This window comes from Schistocerca cancellata, chromosome 5, assembly GCF_023864275.1.
Source record: "Schistocerca cancellata isolate TAMUIC-IGC-003103 chromosome 5, iqSchCanc2.1, whole genome shotgun sequence".
NCBI classification, from domain to species: domain Eukaryota; kingdom Metazoa; phylum Arthropoda; class Insecta; order Orthoptera; family Acrididae; genus Schistocerca; species Schistocerca cancellata.
Window position 1 is genome coordinate 382,921,515 of NC_064630.1, and position 17,887 is coordinate 382,939,401.

Sequence of the window (17,887 nt, forward strand, 5' to 3'; positions counted from 1 at the left end):
ATCAGTGATAATCATGTACACTGTGCAGTACTGTTTGAAATGATTAAATCCTGAGTTATGTTTCACCACTTGGTTAGAAATAAGAATAATTTCCACAAAGACAAGTCACCTGCGCCTTCTACACTGAAGTGCCAAAGAAACTGGTATAGGAACGCATATTCAAATACAGAGATATGTAAACAGGCAGAATACAGCACTGTGGTTGGCATGCCTATATAAGACAAGTGCCTGGCACAGTTGTTAGATCAGTTACTGCTGCTGCAATGGCAGGTTATCAAGAGTTAAGTGAGTTTGAACGTGGTGTTATAGTCTGCGCATGAGAGATGGGACACAGCATCTCCGAGGTAGCAATGAAGTGGGAATTTTCTGGTACGACCAGTTCACAAGTGTACCATGAATACCAGGAATCCGGGAAAACATCAAATCTTCAACATCACAGCGGCCGGAAAAAGATCCTGCAAGAATGGGACCTAGGACGACTGAAGAAAATTGTTAAAAGTGACAGAAGTGCAAACCCTTCTGCAAATTGCTGCGTATTTCAATCCTGGGCCCTCAACAAATGTCAGTGTGCAAACCATTCAACTAAACATCATCGATATGGACTTTCGGAGCTGAAGGCCCACTCATGTACCATTGATGACTACATGATACAAAGCTTTACACCTCACCTGTACCCATCAACACCAACACTGGACTGTTGATGACTGGAAACATGTTGCCTGGTCAGATGAGTCTCATTTCAAATTGTATTGAGCAGATGGACACATACGGATATGGAGACAACCTCATGAATCAATGGACCCTGCATGTCAGCAGGGGACTGTTCATGCTGATGGAGGCTCTGTAATGGTATAGGGCATATGCAGTTGGAGTGATGTAGGACCTATGATATGTCTAGATATGACTCCGACAGGTGACACGTACGTAAGCATCCTGTCTGATCACCTGCATCCATTCACATCCATTGTGCATTTTGACCGACTTGGGCAATTCCAGCAGGACAATGTGATCCTCCACATATACAGAATTGCTACAGAGTAGCTCCAGGAACACTCTTTCGAGTTTAAACACTTCCGCTGACCACCAAACTCCCCCGATATGAACATATCTGGGATGCCCTGCAACGTGCTGTTCAGAAGAATCTCCACCCCCTCCTATTCTTATGGATTTATAGATAGCCCTGCAGGGTTCATGGTGTCAGTCCCCTCCAACACTACTGCAGACATTAGTTGAGCCCTTGCCACATCGTGTTGTGGCACATCTGCATGCCTGTGGGGGCCCTACATGATATAGCCAAGTGTAACAGTTTTTTTGGCTCTTCAGTATAGAATGATAAAAAGAGCCATAAAATTAGTTTTATCAACATTAACATTTCTGAAAACATTTTTTTTTAATTTATGTACAACCATGTTGAATGTCATCTCACATAAAAATTAAAACAATAATGGACGAACTGTGAAATTTACAGAATAATAAATAAATAGGAGTAATAATTTCTGTTGGTTTCACTGTGGTTACTTAGTGAAGTATTATTACAAGAAGAAAACACTTTTTTGCCACTTGTTTCATTCAGCATCTCCCCATCCACACCCCTTTGCTTTGTTTTCACTAATTGTGAATAGTCGCTGTGCTATTTCCTCAGAAGTTTCTTTACTGTGACTGGATACCACAGATTGTCCCTCCCATCATGAATTGCTCTAGAGAATCAACTATTCTTTTAAACTTGAGCCACAGCTCTTCTACATGCTTCAGAAGTAGATGTTTTGAGTTATTCTACAAGGTACATCATAATTATCTCTTCATCTAATTTCCTGAACATGTAAATATTCCTACTTGTTTCAACTGTGCTTTGTTCTTTAGTAATCATTGTTTCTACACGTGCCTCATGGTCACTGATACTGCTTCCAGTATGGACATCCCCTAAGAAGTCATCAGATCTACTTGTCGCTGTTAGATCCAATATACTTCCATCATGAGATGGATTCTGAACAATCTGTTCTAGGTACTTTTCAGAGGAGGCGTTTATTATTGTTTTACAGGATGTCTTTGTCACACCCACCGCTTTCAAAATTTTGATTATCCCCTTTAATTGCTGGTTGATTTTTTTGATGATGAGAGTATGACTGGGGAACATTCACACTAGCAAACTTAGGATTTCTTGAAAGTTTTCAGCTATGACTGGGGATGAAGGCTGATGGTCCATAGAAACATCCAATTACAATATTATGCCCACTCTTGCCCAAAAGCTTCAATTTTTATCTCAGTGGATTAAAGCTTCTTCTCTACTGTGCAGAGCCATGTGACATGAATTGCAGCAGTTAAAATGAATGCCAACTGTTCACAGCCCAGTGGGCCAGCCCAAGTAGAGTGGGACCCGGCAATACCAGACTGGACAGAGTCTGCATGAGCTACATGAGCTAGCGAGTCTGCGACTCTAGTACAGGCTAGCAGAATGTGCTGCATGCCTCTGCTACTGCAACAAATGCATCACCTCCATTTCTGATTAGCCTAGCCTTTCAGTATATACTTAGGTTCACTCCAAAAATCTTGCTTCTCTCAGTTTCTGGTTTCAGCTTTCTGTACTTAGGATTATAAAATCTCCATGCCTTTTTATGTAGTTGTTCCCCAGAAAAGAGCCTATAGCTAAGAAATGAGTAGTATGTAACTAAAAGGCACTGGCTATTACATACCGATGACACAACTCTAAGTGCACAAAATTCTGATGAAATTCTGTTTGGAAGTATCTTTGTTTATTCACACCACTTCAACTGAGAATCAATATTAATACCTCAAAATTTTGTGTGTTATGCAGTCAACAGAGGTAACATCTATATTTAATATAACATTGTCATTTCTCTCTCTTCGAACTAAAATTCACAGCATTTGTTTTATTTACATTTAACATAACTTTACTGCACATCGATCTATTGTCAACTTCCTTGAGGATTTCATTTGCTTCCTCTGAATGGAGTTCTCTTGTTTTCGATTCAGTGACTGCAATGTTGCTGTCATCAGCATACAGATTTTTTTCCAATGACTAATACTAAGAGGAAAATCACTGATGTTTATCAGGAACAGTATTGGTCCTAATATGCTACCACAAGGAATTCAAATATTAATTTGTTTAGGTTTGGATAAGAGTATCACTACACATGTGGACTGCACTGCAGTTTGTGTCATCTATACTGTTTGTAGTCTGTGCAAGTGCTACTCAGTTTCATCTGATATTTGTGTTCATGTAAATTTTTGTTGTTCAGACTATTTATAACTTCTGCCATTTTACTAAAAAGGTAGCCATACTACCACTATGTGATAAACACACACACACACACACACACACAGGGAGAGGGAGGTGTAGGGGGGAGAGGGAGAGGGGAGAGGGAGGGGGGAGAGGGAGGGGGAGAGGGAGAGGGGAGAGGGAGGGGGGAGAGGGAGGGGGAGAGGGAGAGGGGAGAGGGAGGGGGGAGAGGGAGGGGGGAGAGGGAGGGGGGAGAGGGAGGGGGGATAGGGAGGGGGGAGAGGGAGGGGGGAGAGGGAGGGAGAGCTAATTTCTTGTCAATATCCGAACTATTCAGTGAGATTAAACATCATTACTTCAATGCTAATGTATCTTATCACCACTAATGTATCTCAACACAGGCCAGCAGTTCCTGTTGTCTACCACCACAGTAGAATGCAATACCAATCCAACATATGTGGGGGAAGAGGAAGCACAATAAATTGATAAATGAGGCACACAGAGGCACCAAATCTGATTTCAATTATGTAATAAACACAGGAAACAGGGAGATGGAATTAGAATTGATTATATAAGCAAATAAGAAGATGCAGCAGCATTGGTGTTCACAGGCTATGCCGAAGGCATCCATGGTGCCACAGTCAACATCTCACAGGTCCCTTTTGTTCCTGCTACCCTCGACCGCAGCCTCAAGCTTTTCAACAGTGGCGAACACAGCTTCTACCAATTTGCGGAATGTGGCCAATTGTCTCTCGATTCATACACAACAAGCTGTAAAGTAAAGGAACAGACTGACTTTTAATGAAAGCTACGATTCCTAGCCAACTGAATCATTCGATACCACTTCAAAATTTACATGCGATGTAACCAATCTTAATGAGCACAAGCTGTAATGTTATTAATTGGTTAAACTGAGGAAATTATGGTACTTTGAACACAGTTATGATGAACTATAGTGAAACTGTTATGAAATATAGTTCTTATTCAAACAGGTACTCAATGAGCGTAAACACACAGTAAAACTCACACTTATAAAACTGTTATAGAAAAACATATCTGTTATTATTTGACACGTGTATTGATTCTTCTCCACAACTGCAAATCTAGCACAGAGATATTAATTGCAGTCCTGGTCTAGGGGATGGGCAGTGTGGGAAAAAATGGTTGTTAAAGTGATGACTTCAGTTTTGTGTCCACCTGCCGTGAGGTCAGAGAGATGGTGTTGTAGTGCAGAAGTGAGAGGCCATTCTCTGCTGTGACTGGACTGACTGACTGACTGGACTGTATATTGGGGAGCAGGAGAGCGATAGTGTGTATCACTGCTTTGGTCCACTACATGTGGCATGAGATGTGCATGCTATTTTAACACTGAGACTTTCCTCTGACCTTGTGTGACTGCAGTGGAATGAACGGTGAGCAGCTCTTGTGCATTGTCTAGCAGTCCTGTTTTCTGCAAAGCTATGAATTGTGTTCTATGGTGTCAGTGACATTCACCTTATACTATCCAGGTTGTAATTCCAATGGGTAGAATAAAGTCTGTTTTGGCCTCACTTGTGCACTGCTTAGCACTGACCTGTAAGCTCAGCTCCTAGTGTAACAATGTATTGAAGCAAGATGTTTTTCTAGTGGCCCTAGTCAGTCTATGGTAGTTGCTATTAGTGTAAGTATAAGGTTCAGAGATTATATAAGCTGGATGTGCCTGCCATAAGTGTAAACTAATCTGGCTCTCTGTCTGTTTTAGACACCAATTTATTACTTTGTTCTCTAGCATTACTAGTGCAGAGTGTAAAGGGGCTGGTGTGTGGCACCAACGACAATGAAAAATAAAAATATCAACAATAAGCCAGTGCAACTGAGCCAATGTTGGAGACAAGGAATAGTGTCATGCTCACTCAATCTGTACTTCTGATATTAAATTTTATGTAGCTGTTTTATTGATGCTGTGATTTTTTCACAAGTTCTGTTTTTTTTACATGAGATTTTCATAAGCTACTCTGATTATAGTTATTTTCTATGAGTTTCTGCCTTGAAGTACTTAAAGAACAGATGCAATTTGGCTGTTGGCCCTCATAGACAAGCTCTGTGTATAAATTTCACTGCCTGCTACTATAATCTGGACAAAGAAATTTAGTATTTCAATTCCTTTAACCTATAACCCTTGTTTATGTTAACTGCTTCAGTGAGCAGAAGACCTTACATGTGTAATGGTTTGAGCAGTTGCCCAATAAAATTTTGAGAATTCCTTTCAACTGTAAAATTATCTTTCACTGATTTCCGGACAGTTCTCTATGAAGGGTTCTTAATGTCTTCTAACTTAAATGTTGCTTGCTGCTATCAAGTTTTGGTGATCTTTCTCAGAATACTAATTGAATGATCTTACAGGGCTGTAACAGTGTTAATTGTTAATGTGGGCAGAAGCACAATGGGTGTGTCCAACTGTTTGGCACAGGTGCCCAGTGAAAGTCTTTTAATTTTAATTGTTGGTAAGGTATTAGATGAACTTTATAATTACTGAAAGGACAAGCCCCATCAAAGCTTTCCAATTGCTAACCCAAATGTCTGGAGGCAGAAGCCCAATAACTTCTTGGAGAAAAAAAAACTTTCACGTTCATCAAATTCTAAATGGGTAGATAGAGCCCTTTGAGATTTTAAAATTTAAATTAGAAAAAGGGGGGAGGGGGAGAATGATTTTTTCTTCTGACTTTATTGACTAAACATACTGCAAACAAAGTGTGTGTCTAAATGCCAATTAATAAAAAACTTTTCCTATAATAACAGTTGTTAATAAAGTGAAAAGTTGTTTTTTTAATAAAAAATCTGTGGATTTCCATTTAGTGATCTTTGTATCCAAGAAAACTGACTCTATGGTTAATTTTCTATAGTTGGTTTCATTACCAATCAGATTAATGAAAAGACTGGAAACATGCTAGTAATAAAACCAATTCTGTAATTAAAGAGTTATTTAATTTTGTAAATTATGTAATATTGTAAAATTACATTTTCTGGTATTTTGGCAGCTTTAATGATACTCTTTCGATCTGCTTGTTATTCCGGAGTGTTTGCAATCATTTATTAATCTAAATTCTGTAACTTATCCTCTAACAGTGCACAACTTTTAATTGAAATCATCAACATTACAACATTAAACAACGTAATCAACTATTTTCCCATTGTTTGGATATATATAAACCTTGGTGCCAACAGCCTGACTCAGTAAGTTTTGTAACATGTTTCAAGTCAGTTGTTTTAGAGCTCAGTTGTGTGTGACATAATCTTGTGATGCAATAAAAGTATTATAGAACAGGTCTGTGAATTGTGGCTACACCATGTTATAGAAGAAGATTAATCATGACATAAACTGCCTGATTATATGGGAAATCCAGAATCTATTTTTGAAGTGCAGCAAACTGAAGCGAAGAGATACTACTCATCGACAATAAAAGCTGAGTAGGGTTCCCTAAAAATTAAAGTTATGTTACAAAGCACAGTCCCACTACTAAACTAAGCAATCTATTTAACCTAGAGTACAGAAGCAAACTTTTCACTGCCAGAAAGGGTGAAAGTGAAAGCTGCCACAGAATAATCAGGAATGGGAATCAGTGCAAGGAATGTTAGTGTTGTTTTGAAGCAGGGTTATGTCCTGCAATGCACAAGAGGAGTGATGCCAGTCATTTGAAGTGTTTATTGCAAAAGAAACTAAAAAAGGAGCCACTAATATTAATTTGGAAGTAACACAGAAAAGATTAAAAGAATTGTGAACTGCAGTTAGCAGTAGTAATGTTAGTTTCATATCAAAAGGTCGGAATGTAGTAGGGGAGTTCACCAAAACAGTAAAAAGGCACAGGAGATGCAGCACTAGCTCATTGCTAGACATCTCCAACAACTTCAGTGCTTTGGAGACTGTGGATAAAAGCATTTACACAACATAACATATTCACAAATAGTGTTACCATATAAGAAGCAACATGTAGGTTATGTCTAGGAAGAAGAGGGTTAAGGACACCAAATAGGTCTCACTGACAGGTGGTAGTCATGGGAGAGACATGTCAAAATGGTAAAAATCTCTGTATGATGATTAACAGTTAATTAGTATTATTAAACCAAGTGCAGGACTCCATGATGTCACCTGTAATTTTGCCTCTTTGGTGAAATATCTTAGAAAAGGCAAGTACTGTATTTGCCAGGCTGTAAGACTACCCTAAACATTAAACGACCCCCGCCGTCTTTTTACCCGTAATGCCTCGAGAAATTTTTATTTTTAAAATATTTTGACTATAAAAAATTATAAGTTGTTTTATTGATAAAAATTCTCTGCTTGAAAAGTTAATATTACACCCATTCTAAAGTTTACCACTTACTGATTGCCTACATTTTGATAACACAAAGGAAAATAAAATAAACAAAAAGAAATGGTGTACATCAATTTTTTATTTTCGCTTTCTTTTTTTACTTTCTGTCTAAGCCAGACATGTGTGGTATCACTATTTTTGATGATGATATGTTGTTAATAATAATAATAATAATAATAATAATAACAACCACCACCATCACTGGTATCACTGTCTTTGGTTTTAAGCCTACTGCCATTTCTTGCTTCTTGACACTCTTCTCACTGTACATCATCCTTAGAGTTACCTACAGTATTGGGTATGTAAGCATTTTTTCAATCCTTTCACAATAGATTCACTTGAAATTCTGCTCCAGACTGTAAGTATCCTCTGGCCCAGCAGGGATATTGAGTGTTTCTCTAACTCCCCAAACCCTGGAATGAGGGCATTGTATACTTCAGAGCTTCAAAGCAAACATGCTCTGTGAGCAGTGAGCACAGGCCTATAAACAGCAAGTAGTGTACACCTTCCACTGTCAATGGAATAGGGTGGGGAGCCATGTGGAGACTGATGTGAATGAGGAAATCGATCCTGAGGAAATGTTTGGAGTATTCTGGACTATCTTTGTATTCACTGTCATATTACAGGCCAATTACTTTTAAGCTGCTGATCAGCATGGATTGGGTACTGGAATCATTTTATTTTTCCCATTCAGATGGACTATGAATCAAGATTTTTTTTTTTTTTTTTTGCCACAGAACATAAACTAATAAATTCCATAACAAACCCACATTTTCTACACTTTCTTCCAAGCTGCAAAGAGTGCTCGACTGGAAGTGAACATAAATGTTCAGCTGCAACTACAGGGTATTCTTTTATTAAATCACCATTCGTGAACGTGGGCAAAGACTGCAATTTTGTAGCTCATACAATCAGCATGCTCACTCATTTTTCCTCCTCTTTTATTTGTCTTCAGGATCATCACACTTTCCATTTAAGTAGTCTTTGGCATGGTAAGACACGCAGTGCCTTGACTTCCTGAAATTTTTCTTTTGTTAAGCAAAGAGTCTGGTATTCTGTTCCAAACAACCTTAAACCAATCCAGTATTAGATCATTTGTCATCCAACCCTTTTCTTGGCATTTAAATTAAGCCCTGCAAGCAGTTTTTCTCTTGATCTGGTTTTCCTGAGATGAATCCTGTGTGGGAGGAGCCACCTTCCATCTAACAGCACCTCTAACATTACTGTTATTCTAGCCTTTTCATTGCCAGAACTTCGTATAGAACACTTTTAACTCCCTTTGCACTGACAGTACCTTTTGTCAGCATATCAAAATAAACAGGCATCTTATTGGCAATGCCCATATTGCCTGCCCAATAATCATGCAGTTTCCTAAGATTGATTACATGATGCTGGTACACAAGCCACTGCACTAAATACCATGGGAAGTCAATGAGATAGTGATGTTCTGCGACATAATGTAAGTGTTGCCCTCATCATCATCATCCTCGCACACCACCCAGGACTAATTTTGAAACCCACAATACATGCTGTTAGAAAATTACTCTTAATCTCCAGCATCTTCCTTTGGTTAATTTCTCAAATCATTTGGAAGTCTCCACTGAATTTCTCTTTCATATGCTGAAAAAAACCTACTGCTCCAATTCATGAACTTTTCCTGCTTGGATATCCTGAAAGTTTGGCATGTAGAAATGTCTTACTCTAATTCATTCCTTATTTGATGCCACTTATGAATATTTACATCTGTGACATCAAATGTTATTCCCCTCCATGAATCACCATTAACTCAAAATTAGTGTCATACTGTCTGCCTCAACCGAACTGAAAACTCAGAGAGCTTTCTTTCCAACAATCACAACTGTATTTCAATAGTCAAGATCGTATCGGCATGCATTATCAAATGCTAGAACTTACATCTCTTATGGCACCAACAACGTAAGAAAACTAAATGACAACAATATATTGCCCTCTTGGCTCCCTAGAGCTGAACTGACAGAACTCTTACCATTTCCTATTAACATTGTAGCCAACCTTGGAAATCAACAGTGTTGTAAAACAGTAGCACCTTTAGTGGCATTTGATGTGGAGAGTCAAGTGTTCTGAGGGAATATATTTTTGTTGGCATTAATTTAGCTCCTGTAGAAATGTATACTGTTGTTGAGTATTTGTCCAAGTTCAAAGGCAATTCAAGTCTGACTACAAATGGATCCAAGCAAACTGCAGCTTAAACATGGTAGTCATTCATAAAAAGCCAAGGTACTTGGTATAGATTCTCATGGTTGGTAGCACAATGAAATTTGTTGCCTGCTCTCCATTCCCCTTCCCAAGTTCGTCCTAGTGCTCAGCCGAGCTGGTGTTACACACTGTAACGGAACGTAATGCAACAAAACTGACAGATCTAAAGGTAATTTCTGTTTGCTTCTTGAGTACTCTTCATCAATCTGAGATTCTTACTGGTAGGAGTGATAGAAGAGAGAGAGAGAGAGAGAGAGAGAGAGAGAGAGAGAGAGAGAGAGAGGAAGAAAAAAAAAAACACACACACACCCAATGAAGAGGAGCACATTTTGTCAGGGATTATTTAGTCAGCATTCGAGTGTTACAGAGGTGCTCAATGAACTCCAGTTGCAGACATTACAAGAGAGGCATTGTGCATCATGGACAGATTTACTATTAAAATTTTAAGAGAATACTTTCTGGGAAGAGTCAGACAACATATTACTTGCTTCCAAATACATCTCAAAATGACCACAAGAAAATTCAAGAAATCAGAGCTATTATAAAGGCTTACTGACAATCTTCCCATGCACCATTTGCAAGTGAAACAGGGAAGGGGGAGTCAGTGAGTTGATGGTACTGAAAATACCCTCTGCCATACAACGTTAGGTGGCTTGTGGATATGATGGAGATGGAGATGCTGACCTCAGCAGCACCAGTTCAATGTGTTAATGTAACATGGCCCTGTATTGTTCAAGTGACAAATTTGGTAAAAAAAAATCTCATCTTGTACTCGGGTAAATGTGGCATATTATAGTTGGGATGCAAGCAGTAGTTTGGACTGCAACCACAATAATACAACTTATGACGAGAACAGGCACACCAATAAGAAAAGACCTCACAGAAGCAAGAAGTCAGTTGGGATAAATTGTTGTATGGAAGACGTTAATGCCAAATCTGGAATGTCACTCACAGGAGAAGAGCATTTATACACTGATGAGACTGATTTCTTTACCCTTAAACAGTTGCATCATATGTGTCATGGTCTACACCCAAATACTGCAGGTCAACAGCTACTTGCACATTTAACTGCCGGCAGAATCCAGTGTGACCAAAACAGTAGACTAATTCAATGTTTTAAATCTGTTCACTAGGTTGTTTCTAGAATATTCGTTTTGAAAATATTGAGCCATAGAGTAAATGTAATTACAGTCGAAACAAAACAGTGAGGTAAAGATAAACTGAGTTCCCAAATTATAGCTACAGTGGAAATGTTGACACACTGAAGTCACTGGCCAGCAATTTCAATGACAACCGTATTTACTAGAATCTAAGCCGCACTTGAATCTAAGCCGCACCTGAAAAATGAGACTCGAAATCAAGGGAAAAATTTTTTCCTGAATCTAAGCCGCTCCTGAAATTTGAGACTCGAAATTCAAGGTAAGAGAAAAGTTTTAGACCGCCCTCCAAATCGAAACAAAGTTGGTCCATTGTAACGTGAAACACAATTGAGGTCGAATGGATGAGGATACAGCTACAGTAGTTTGGTTCGAGTTGTAAGCTTGACAGTTGTCGCATTCTGATAATGAGTGTTCATGACCTGTCGCCGCTCGCGGCATGGCTTGCTTTTGTGCACGCTACCGCAGCTTACAATAAAAATAAAAAAAATAAATAAAAAATAAAAAAAGAGAGAGAGGAATTGTCTCATAAGCGAAACAATGGCAAGAGACTGCTGCTTTCTTTGATAATGATCAACAAGAACCAAATAATAGACTGCGTATGATAGAAGATGTTCTGAACAAGAGTTTAGCGAAAATTTTTCTCTGTTTGAAAATCTTTGCAGATGCCTCTTTAGTACATTACATTCTGCACAGAAATTAGAGTCATCTTATACTTAAAAATCTAGTCAGTTGCCGTGCTTCATTTCTGACTGCATCACTATTCAGCATAAGAATAATACGAATATAAACATGACATGATACGTATACTCTTCCGTGTTTGCTGTTGTCTCACTCTAGTTTTGTAGTTTATTAGACAGACAGGATTTAAATGAGATAGCAGCAAACACAAAAGAATACATGGCATAATGTTTACATTCTTCTACCTTTTCTTTTAATTTATTTACTGACACAGAGGTTTTGGTGCCAGTATTTATCTTTGTGCTGGCAAAGTGTACCTGTGTTGCGCTACATGTATTTGATGGCAGAAGTTAGTTGTGGCGACACCTACCAACATTTTTCAGAACTTCCGCTTACTTTGCACTCGATTCTAAGCCGCAGGCGGTTCTTTTGGTTACAAAAACCAGAAAAAAAGAGCAGCTAAGATTTGAGTAAATATGGTACTTCTTCACACTATTTCTTAGTAACTAACCAAATACAAGTGCGTTAAATTTAATTCAGCACACACAGTTTCCAGAGCCAATAACTCAAGACTATAAATGGAACCCCTAAGGGAGTAACAGAAATAATTGTGTCTGTAACAAGGAATAATTCTTTTGGTTACAAAAATGTTACTAAGAAAGTAATAAACTCTGGTGGAAGGTTGATAGCACCTCCATGGGGTCAACCAAGCAATCCGTCAATGATTGAAGGCACATTTCCTGGTAAAATGAAATATGTATTGATGATGTCCATATATAAAAATGGAAATAAATACCTCCTCTAATTACAGACAAATTCACTCCTTCAAGTCTTTTCAAAATTGTTTGGCTAAGTGGATAACAACATTTCCACAACATAACTTGCTAACTGCTTCTGTTTGGAACTTGTCAAAGATTCTTCACAGAAAATGTCATATACGACCTCACAAATGAAGTCCTGTGGTTATTAAACTCTGTTCATTTCACATGTTTACATAATTTTTTTTGTGTAACAGGACTTATAATTTTTATAGCAAATAGATTTCTACCATTATTTTCTGTGCGGAAGGAAGTTAGGCTGTCATGGATGTCACTTAAGTCTGTGTCTATTAAGACACTCATGGTTAGCTACTGAGGATTTATGGAAGTGGAACCAGTAAGTCATTTTTTGGTTTTGTCTCAATGTTATAAAAATTGTTTCCATAATCTGTCACCTTGTAATATAGCTACATACTCTCAATAGGACCACTAGTAACCTAAATTCAAAAAATCATGTAGACTGATCAAGCAACTGACGATGAGCCCCCCTGGGCTCAAACTGCGTTGTGGGTTGAAATAAAAATCATGATTTTTGACTGAAGGCGATTTGTTTTCTTATTTCATAAAAGTAACACAGTTACAGAAACAACACAGAGCAAAGGATAAAACTAAGACATATTTGATTGATGATCATACACAAATATGCTAGTCTCATCTATAACAAGAATCATTGGCAGATTCTAAATCAATATGACAATGGAAAAAGACTGAATGAAAAATAATAAGTACTTTCAATTTTATTTCAAGTACATCCACAAAATTAAGATTTCCACAACAGATTTTAATCTGAGAAATCTTGAAATTTGCAAGAAAACCACTTTTGCTTATCTCATAGCAAGAGAAATCATGATTTGAGCTAATGAATAACTTACCCAGACATTGTGGAATGGATCTGATGCCTCTGTGTCATATATGCGACAATTTCCACCATAACTTTTTTCTTCCAGTGGTTTCCCAAGAGAAGAATCAATATGGCTCAGGAGACTAATTGCATCTTTCTTGGTCTACAAACAAAAAAATTAACTGCACAAAGAACCTCTTACAATTTATTTTTATATAAGAGATACAGTAATCATTCACTTAAAGAATATTTTCAAGGATTGGTTTTGCCTGTAACAAACAAGAACCACTTGTTTATTGTCCATATGGACCATTTAAATCAAATGCTTTCTAGTCATCATACTGCATTGGGCAAGTATTTGGTGCTATTACTCTCAAATAAACCGAGGAAGGTAGTGTAGAGGAGGAAGGAGAGGAATAGAGTGTGGTATGAGTGAAAAGAGAGCAGCATATTGCAGGGTAGTGAAATGAGGGGAATAGATTGCTATATGGCAAAAGGAGATGAGGAAATTATAGGATGGAGATGCGATGGGATGAAAGGAGAGAGGGAGAGGGAGAGGGAGAGGGAGAGGGAGAGGGAGAGGGAGAGGGAGAGGGAGAGGGAGAGGGAGAGGGAGAGGGAGAGGGAGAGGGAGAGGGGGGAGAGGGAGAGGGAGAGGGGGGAGAGGGAGAGGGAGAGGGGGGAGAGGGAGAGGGAAAGGGGGAGATATGGAGAGGGAGAGGGAAAGGGGAGAGAGGGGGAGAGATGGGGGAGGGGGGAGAGAGGGGGAGAGGGGGGAGAGGGGGGAGTGGGGAGAGTGGGGAGAGAGGGGGAGAGGGGGGAGAGATGGGGAGGGGAGAGAAGGGAGGGAGGGGGAGGGGAGAGAAGGGAGGGAGGGGAAGGGGAGGGAAGGAGGGGAGGGGGTGGGAGAGGGAGGGAAGGAGGGAGGGAGAGTGGGAGAGAGGGAAGGAGGGAGGGAGAGTGGGAGGGAGGGTGGAAGGGAGGGAGGGGGAGGGAGAGAATGTGCACACGTTTACATTTGCAGGGATGGGGGGGCTTTCTGATAACTGATAAATGTGCGAGATGTTTATTTGTAGCATTCATAAACATCAAAAAGTCCTGCAGGTTGCCAGGGTTATCTATACTATTAGCTTCTCGCCATTTACATCTGTATCACCCACAGCTCTTCTTCAATATTTTAAAGGGAACATGAACATGAACATGAATTAACAAATAGGTAGCTGGAAGGAAAAAGATTGACAGGTAACAGTGAAATGTAAAGGAAAAGTACAAAGACATAGAAGTTGCTTGTCAAATTTGTACATCTCAGCAATATCAGTTCAACAGTCAACCACTGTCTTAAATACAAAACACTGAAGATTTGCCTCAAAGTAGTTGCTTGCTTGCAGTCAACAACACCAACTGAGAGCTACCTATAAATTATGGTTCAGAGATACCCCACAGAGACTGCAACCCAACTGTTCCCCGCTCTTTTGGAGATAATGGGAAGATTACATTGATCCACACAGTATGCAGCCATACACACATAATCAATTCAGCCTTTAGGAGCCTTTCATCTATAACAGTACTAATATCCCCACTCCCAATCGCTGCCCATCTCTCAGTGTCACAGGGCACAAAGTAGGTGGCCACACATGGGTGAAGGCTATACGGGCGAAGAAGCAACAAGCCACATAGTTCCATTCCAGACCACTAGAGGCGCTAGGGGTCAAACGAAGCTGGAATTGACCAAAGAGAGCTGTCTAAACTCCAATGGTGGTTGTTTTGAAATATTCTACCATCTTGCTTTGCACTGAGGTCTGTGGTCCTCGGTTACAGTCGTCTTTGTATTTGTTTCATATTTACATACTACTCATCTTCATTATATACAGATTTTTTACTTTAAATTCATAAAGCTCACCGTGGAATTGAAGAAATTTCCTGCTGAAAAAGTCCACATTTAATTGTAAGGTAAGACATTTAATTTTTCATTAAATAATCTCGTAGTTTATAGATGAAATGTATTCTCTTCTATCGTGAATTAAGCAGTGTGGTTTCCGTTTGTTTATTTAAATAACTTTGATATGTCTGTAGTTGTTTTATTTAATGAAGACGTTTATGTTTTTACAGAATATTCATCACAACAGATTGACGTTGAAATACTCCTGCAAGTTCCCCGGCTGTTTATCTGGCTATTACGAGTGTTCAATGGAGAACATTAGCAACAAGCGTTTCTACAGGTTTCCAAAACAACCTCAAAAGTAGCTTCTAAAGTGGAAGAGTGTTTGTAAACTGTCACCAGATGTGAACTGTGCTTCTTATTTTGTTTGTGAAGATCATTTTTTCAAAGAAGATTTTATGAATAAAAGTAGGTATAGGCTAAACAAGGGTGTGTTTCCAACTCATGTGACAGGTGTTCCTTGTGAAATTGCCAAAATCGGTAGTGAATCAGGTGACACTGTTGATAATAGTGAATTGGGCTTACCAAGCACTAGTGGTGCTGGCAACTGTTCATTTTACAGCTGCTAATACCAGAAGTGAAACTGGTGTTAATGAACTACAAAGCCTTAGATGTGCTGTGGCAAGTAGTTCTCATGTAGGTGTTTGTACCGGAAGTGGATCAGGTGAAACTGGTGTTAATAGTGAATTAAGACTTACCAAGCACTAGAGGTACCATGGAAATTCTTTATTACACAGGTGCCAATACCAGAGGTGAAACTGGTGTTAGAGAATTACCTAGCACTAGTTGTACTGAGCAGAGTAATTCATTGAGTGATGCACCTCTTAAATTTTTTATCTCCCCTCAAAATGACTCTGCAGATAGTGAGTACACATTCTTATCTGAAACATTTTGTAATGAGGAAAGTGGGGTTTTAGGTACAGGGGTTTCAAAAGCACACTTAACTCCAACAAAATTAAAAATGTACAAGATTCATAGGAATACTCTAACAAGGCTATCAAAACTGAAAGCAAAGCTACATCATGAAAAATCGTAACTGAAAGCACTTAAAGATGTATATGACAGCAATACTTTCTCTGTCATAGAATCTAATTTAAACTCTGTTGCCAAAGATTTCATAAACAGCCAATTACGAAATGCTCATTGATCAGCAAATGCAAGTCGATGGACACCCGAGGACAAAGTATTTGCTTTATACTTATACGAACGAAGTCCCCGTCTATACAAATATTTGTCAGTTAATTTTTATCTTTCTTCTGTGAGGTATCTGAAATGTCTGTTGTCTTCTATACCTTTTGAACCAGGATTGAATACTTCGGTCATGAATGTAAAGAAAGCAGAAATTGAAGTAATGAACAACAGTGATAAATACTGTGCTTTGTTGTTTGATGAAATGTCTTTAGAAAGAGGGTTGTATTATAATACAAGCAAACAAGAAATTTCAGGGTTTCAAGATTTAGGGCATTTAGGGAGGTCAAATGTTCATGCAAATCATGCATTAGTTTTCATGGTTAGAGGCATACATAAAAGCTGGAAGCAGGTTGTTGCTTATTATTTCACTCACAACTCAGTTTCAAGTATATCTTTAAAAAGTCTTATTACCTATGCCATAAGGCAATTGCAAGAAATAGGCCTAAAGGTAGTTTGTGACCAGGGTGCAACCAACCAGAGAGCACTGAAGGAACTCTGCTGTGAGAAATCTACTGAGTCCAATCCATTTCATTTTGTAGTCAGAGGTGAACCTATTGCAGTCATTTATGATGTCCCACATCTATTAAAAAATACTAGAAATGCTCTGCTAGGAAATAAAATACAGTTTGGGTTTAAAAAAGAGGCCAGTTTTGAATATATTCACAGGACTTTTCTTTTGGATCAGCAGAGGACATTTAAGACATTGCCAAAACTACATAGGAATCATTTTGAATTAAAGGATTCTTTTACTAAAATGAAAGTCAAGGTAGCTGCAGCCCAGCTTAGTCATACAGTTGCTGCAGTTATTGAAACTTATGTGGCATTTAATATCTTACCTGCTGAGACAATATACACTGCAGAATTTGTTGAAAAGATGGATTGTTTATTTGATTAACTGAACAGTTCCTATTGTTATCCACTGCAGAGTCCCCACATATTGAAATGTGGTACAGTCTGTTAAAGGAAATGGAAAATTGGAAAGTGTTGGAGCTAGGCACAGGGAGAGATAAGACAAATACGTTCAGTTTCATAAGTGGGTGGCAAACTACAATAAGATCACTGATGTTCATTTGGAACAGATTTTTAAAAAAATGGCTTTAATTTTTTAAGCATGAGGGCTTTCAATCAAGACCCAGTGGAGAATGTATTTTGTTGTGTGAGGCAGCATGGTGTTGCAAACACCAACCCAATTTGCTTTCAGTTCAAAGCAGCATTGAAAACAGTTATAGTCAATAACATGTCCTTACCTACAAAGTCACTAGGTAATTGTGAGGATGATAGATGCATGCCATTAAGCAATTTAAGGCAATTTTTGGGAGCTAGTGATGACAACTTTCTTGACTCCACAACAGACCATTCCATTATAGATCAAAGTGCTTTATATTGTGCCCTTGCTGATAATGAAGCTGCTGCTGGTAGTGGTGGGGCTGATGAAAGA

General features: G+C 38.7%; 1 protein-coding gene across 2 annotated transcripts in view; it reads right to left on the bottom strand.

The window, feature by feature from the left end:
• The window catches only part of LOC126188964 (phosphatidylserine synthase 2-like), a 243,146-nt gene that overhangs the window by 199,301 nt on the left and 25,958 nt on the right, over positions 1 to 17,887 (bottom strand). For both annotated transcript variants that reach the window (XR_007537887.1, XM_049930723.1), the window contains exon 4: positions 13,351 to 13,482. Coding sequence is in view for 1 of the 2 variants with exons in the window: in XM_049930723.1 (XP_049786680.1) it covers positions 13,351 to 13,482 (132 nt within the window). In the remaining variant the exon portion in view is untranslated. The remainder of the gene's footprint in view (positions 1 to 13,350; positions 13,483 to 17,887) is intronic.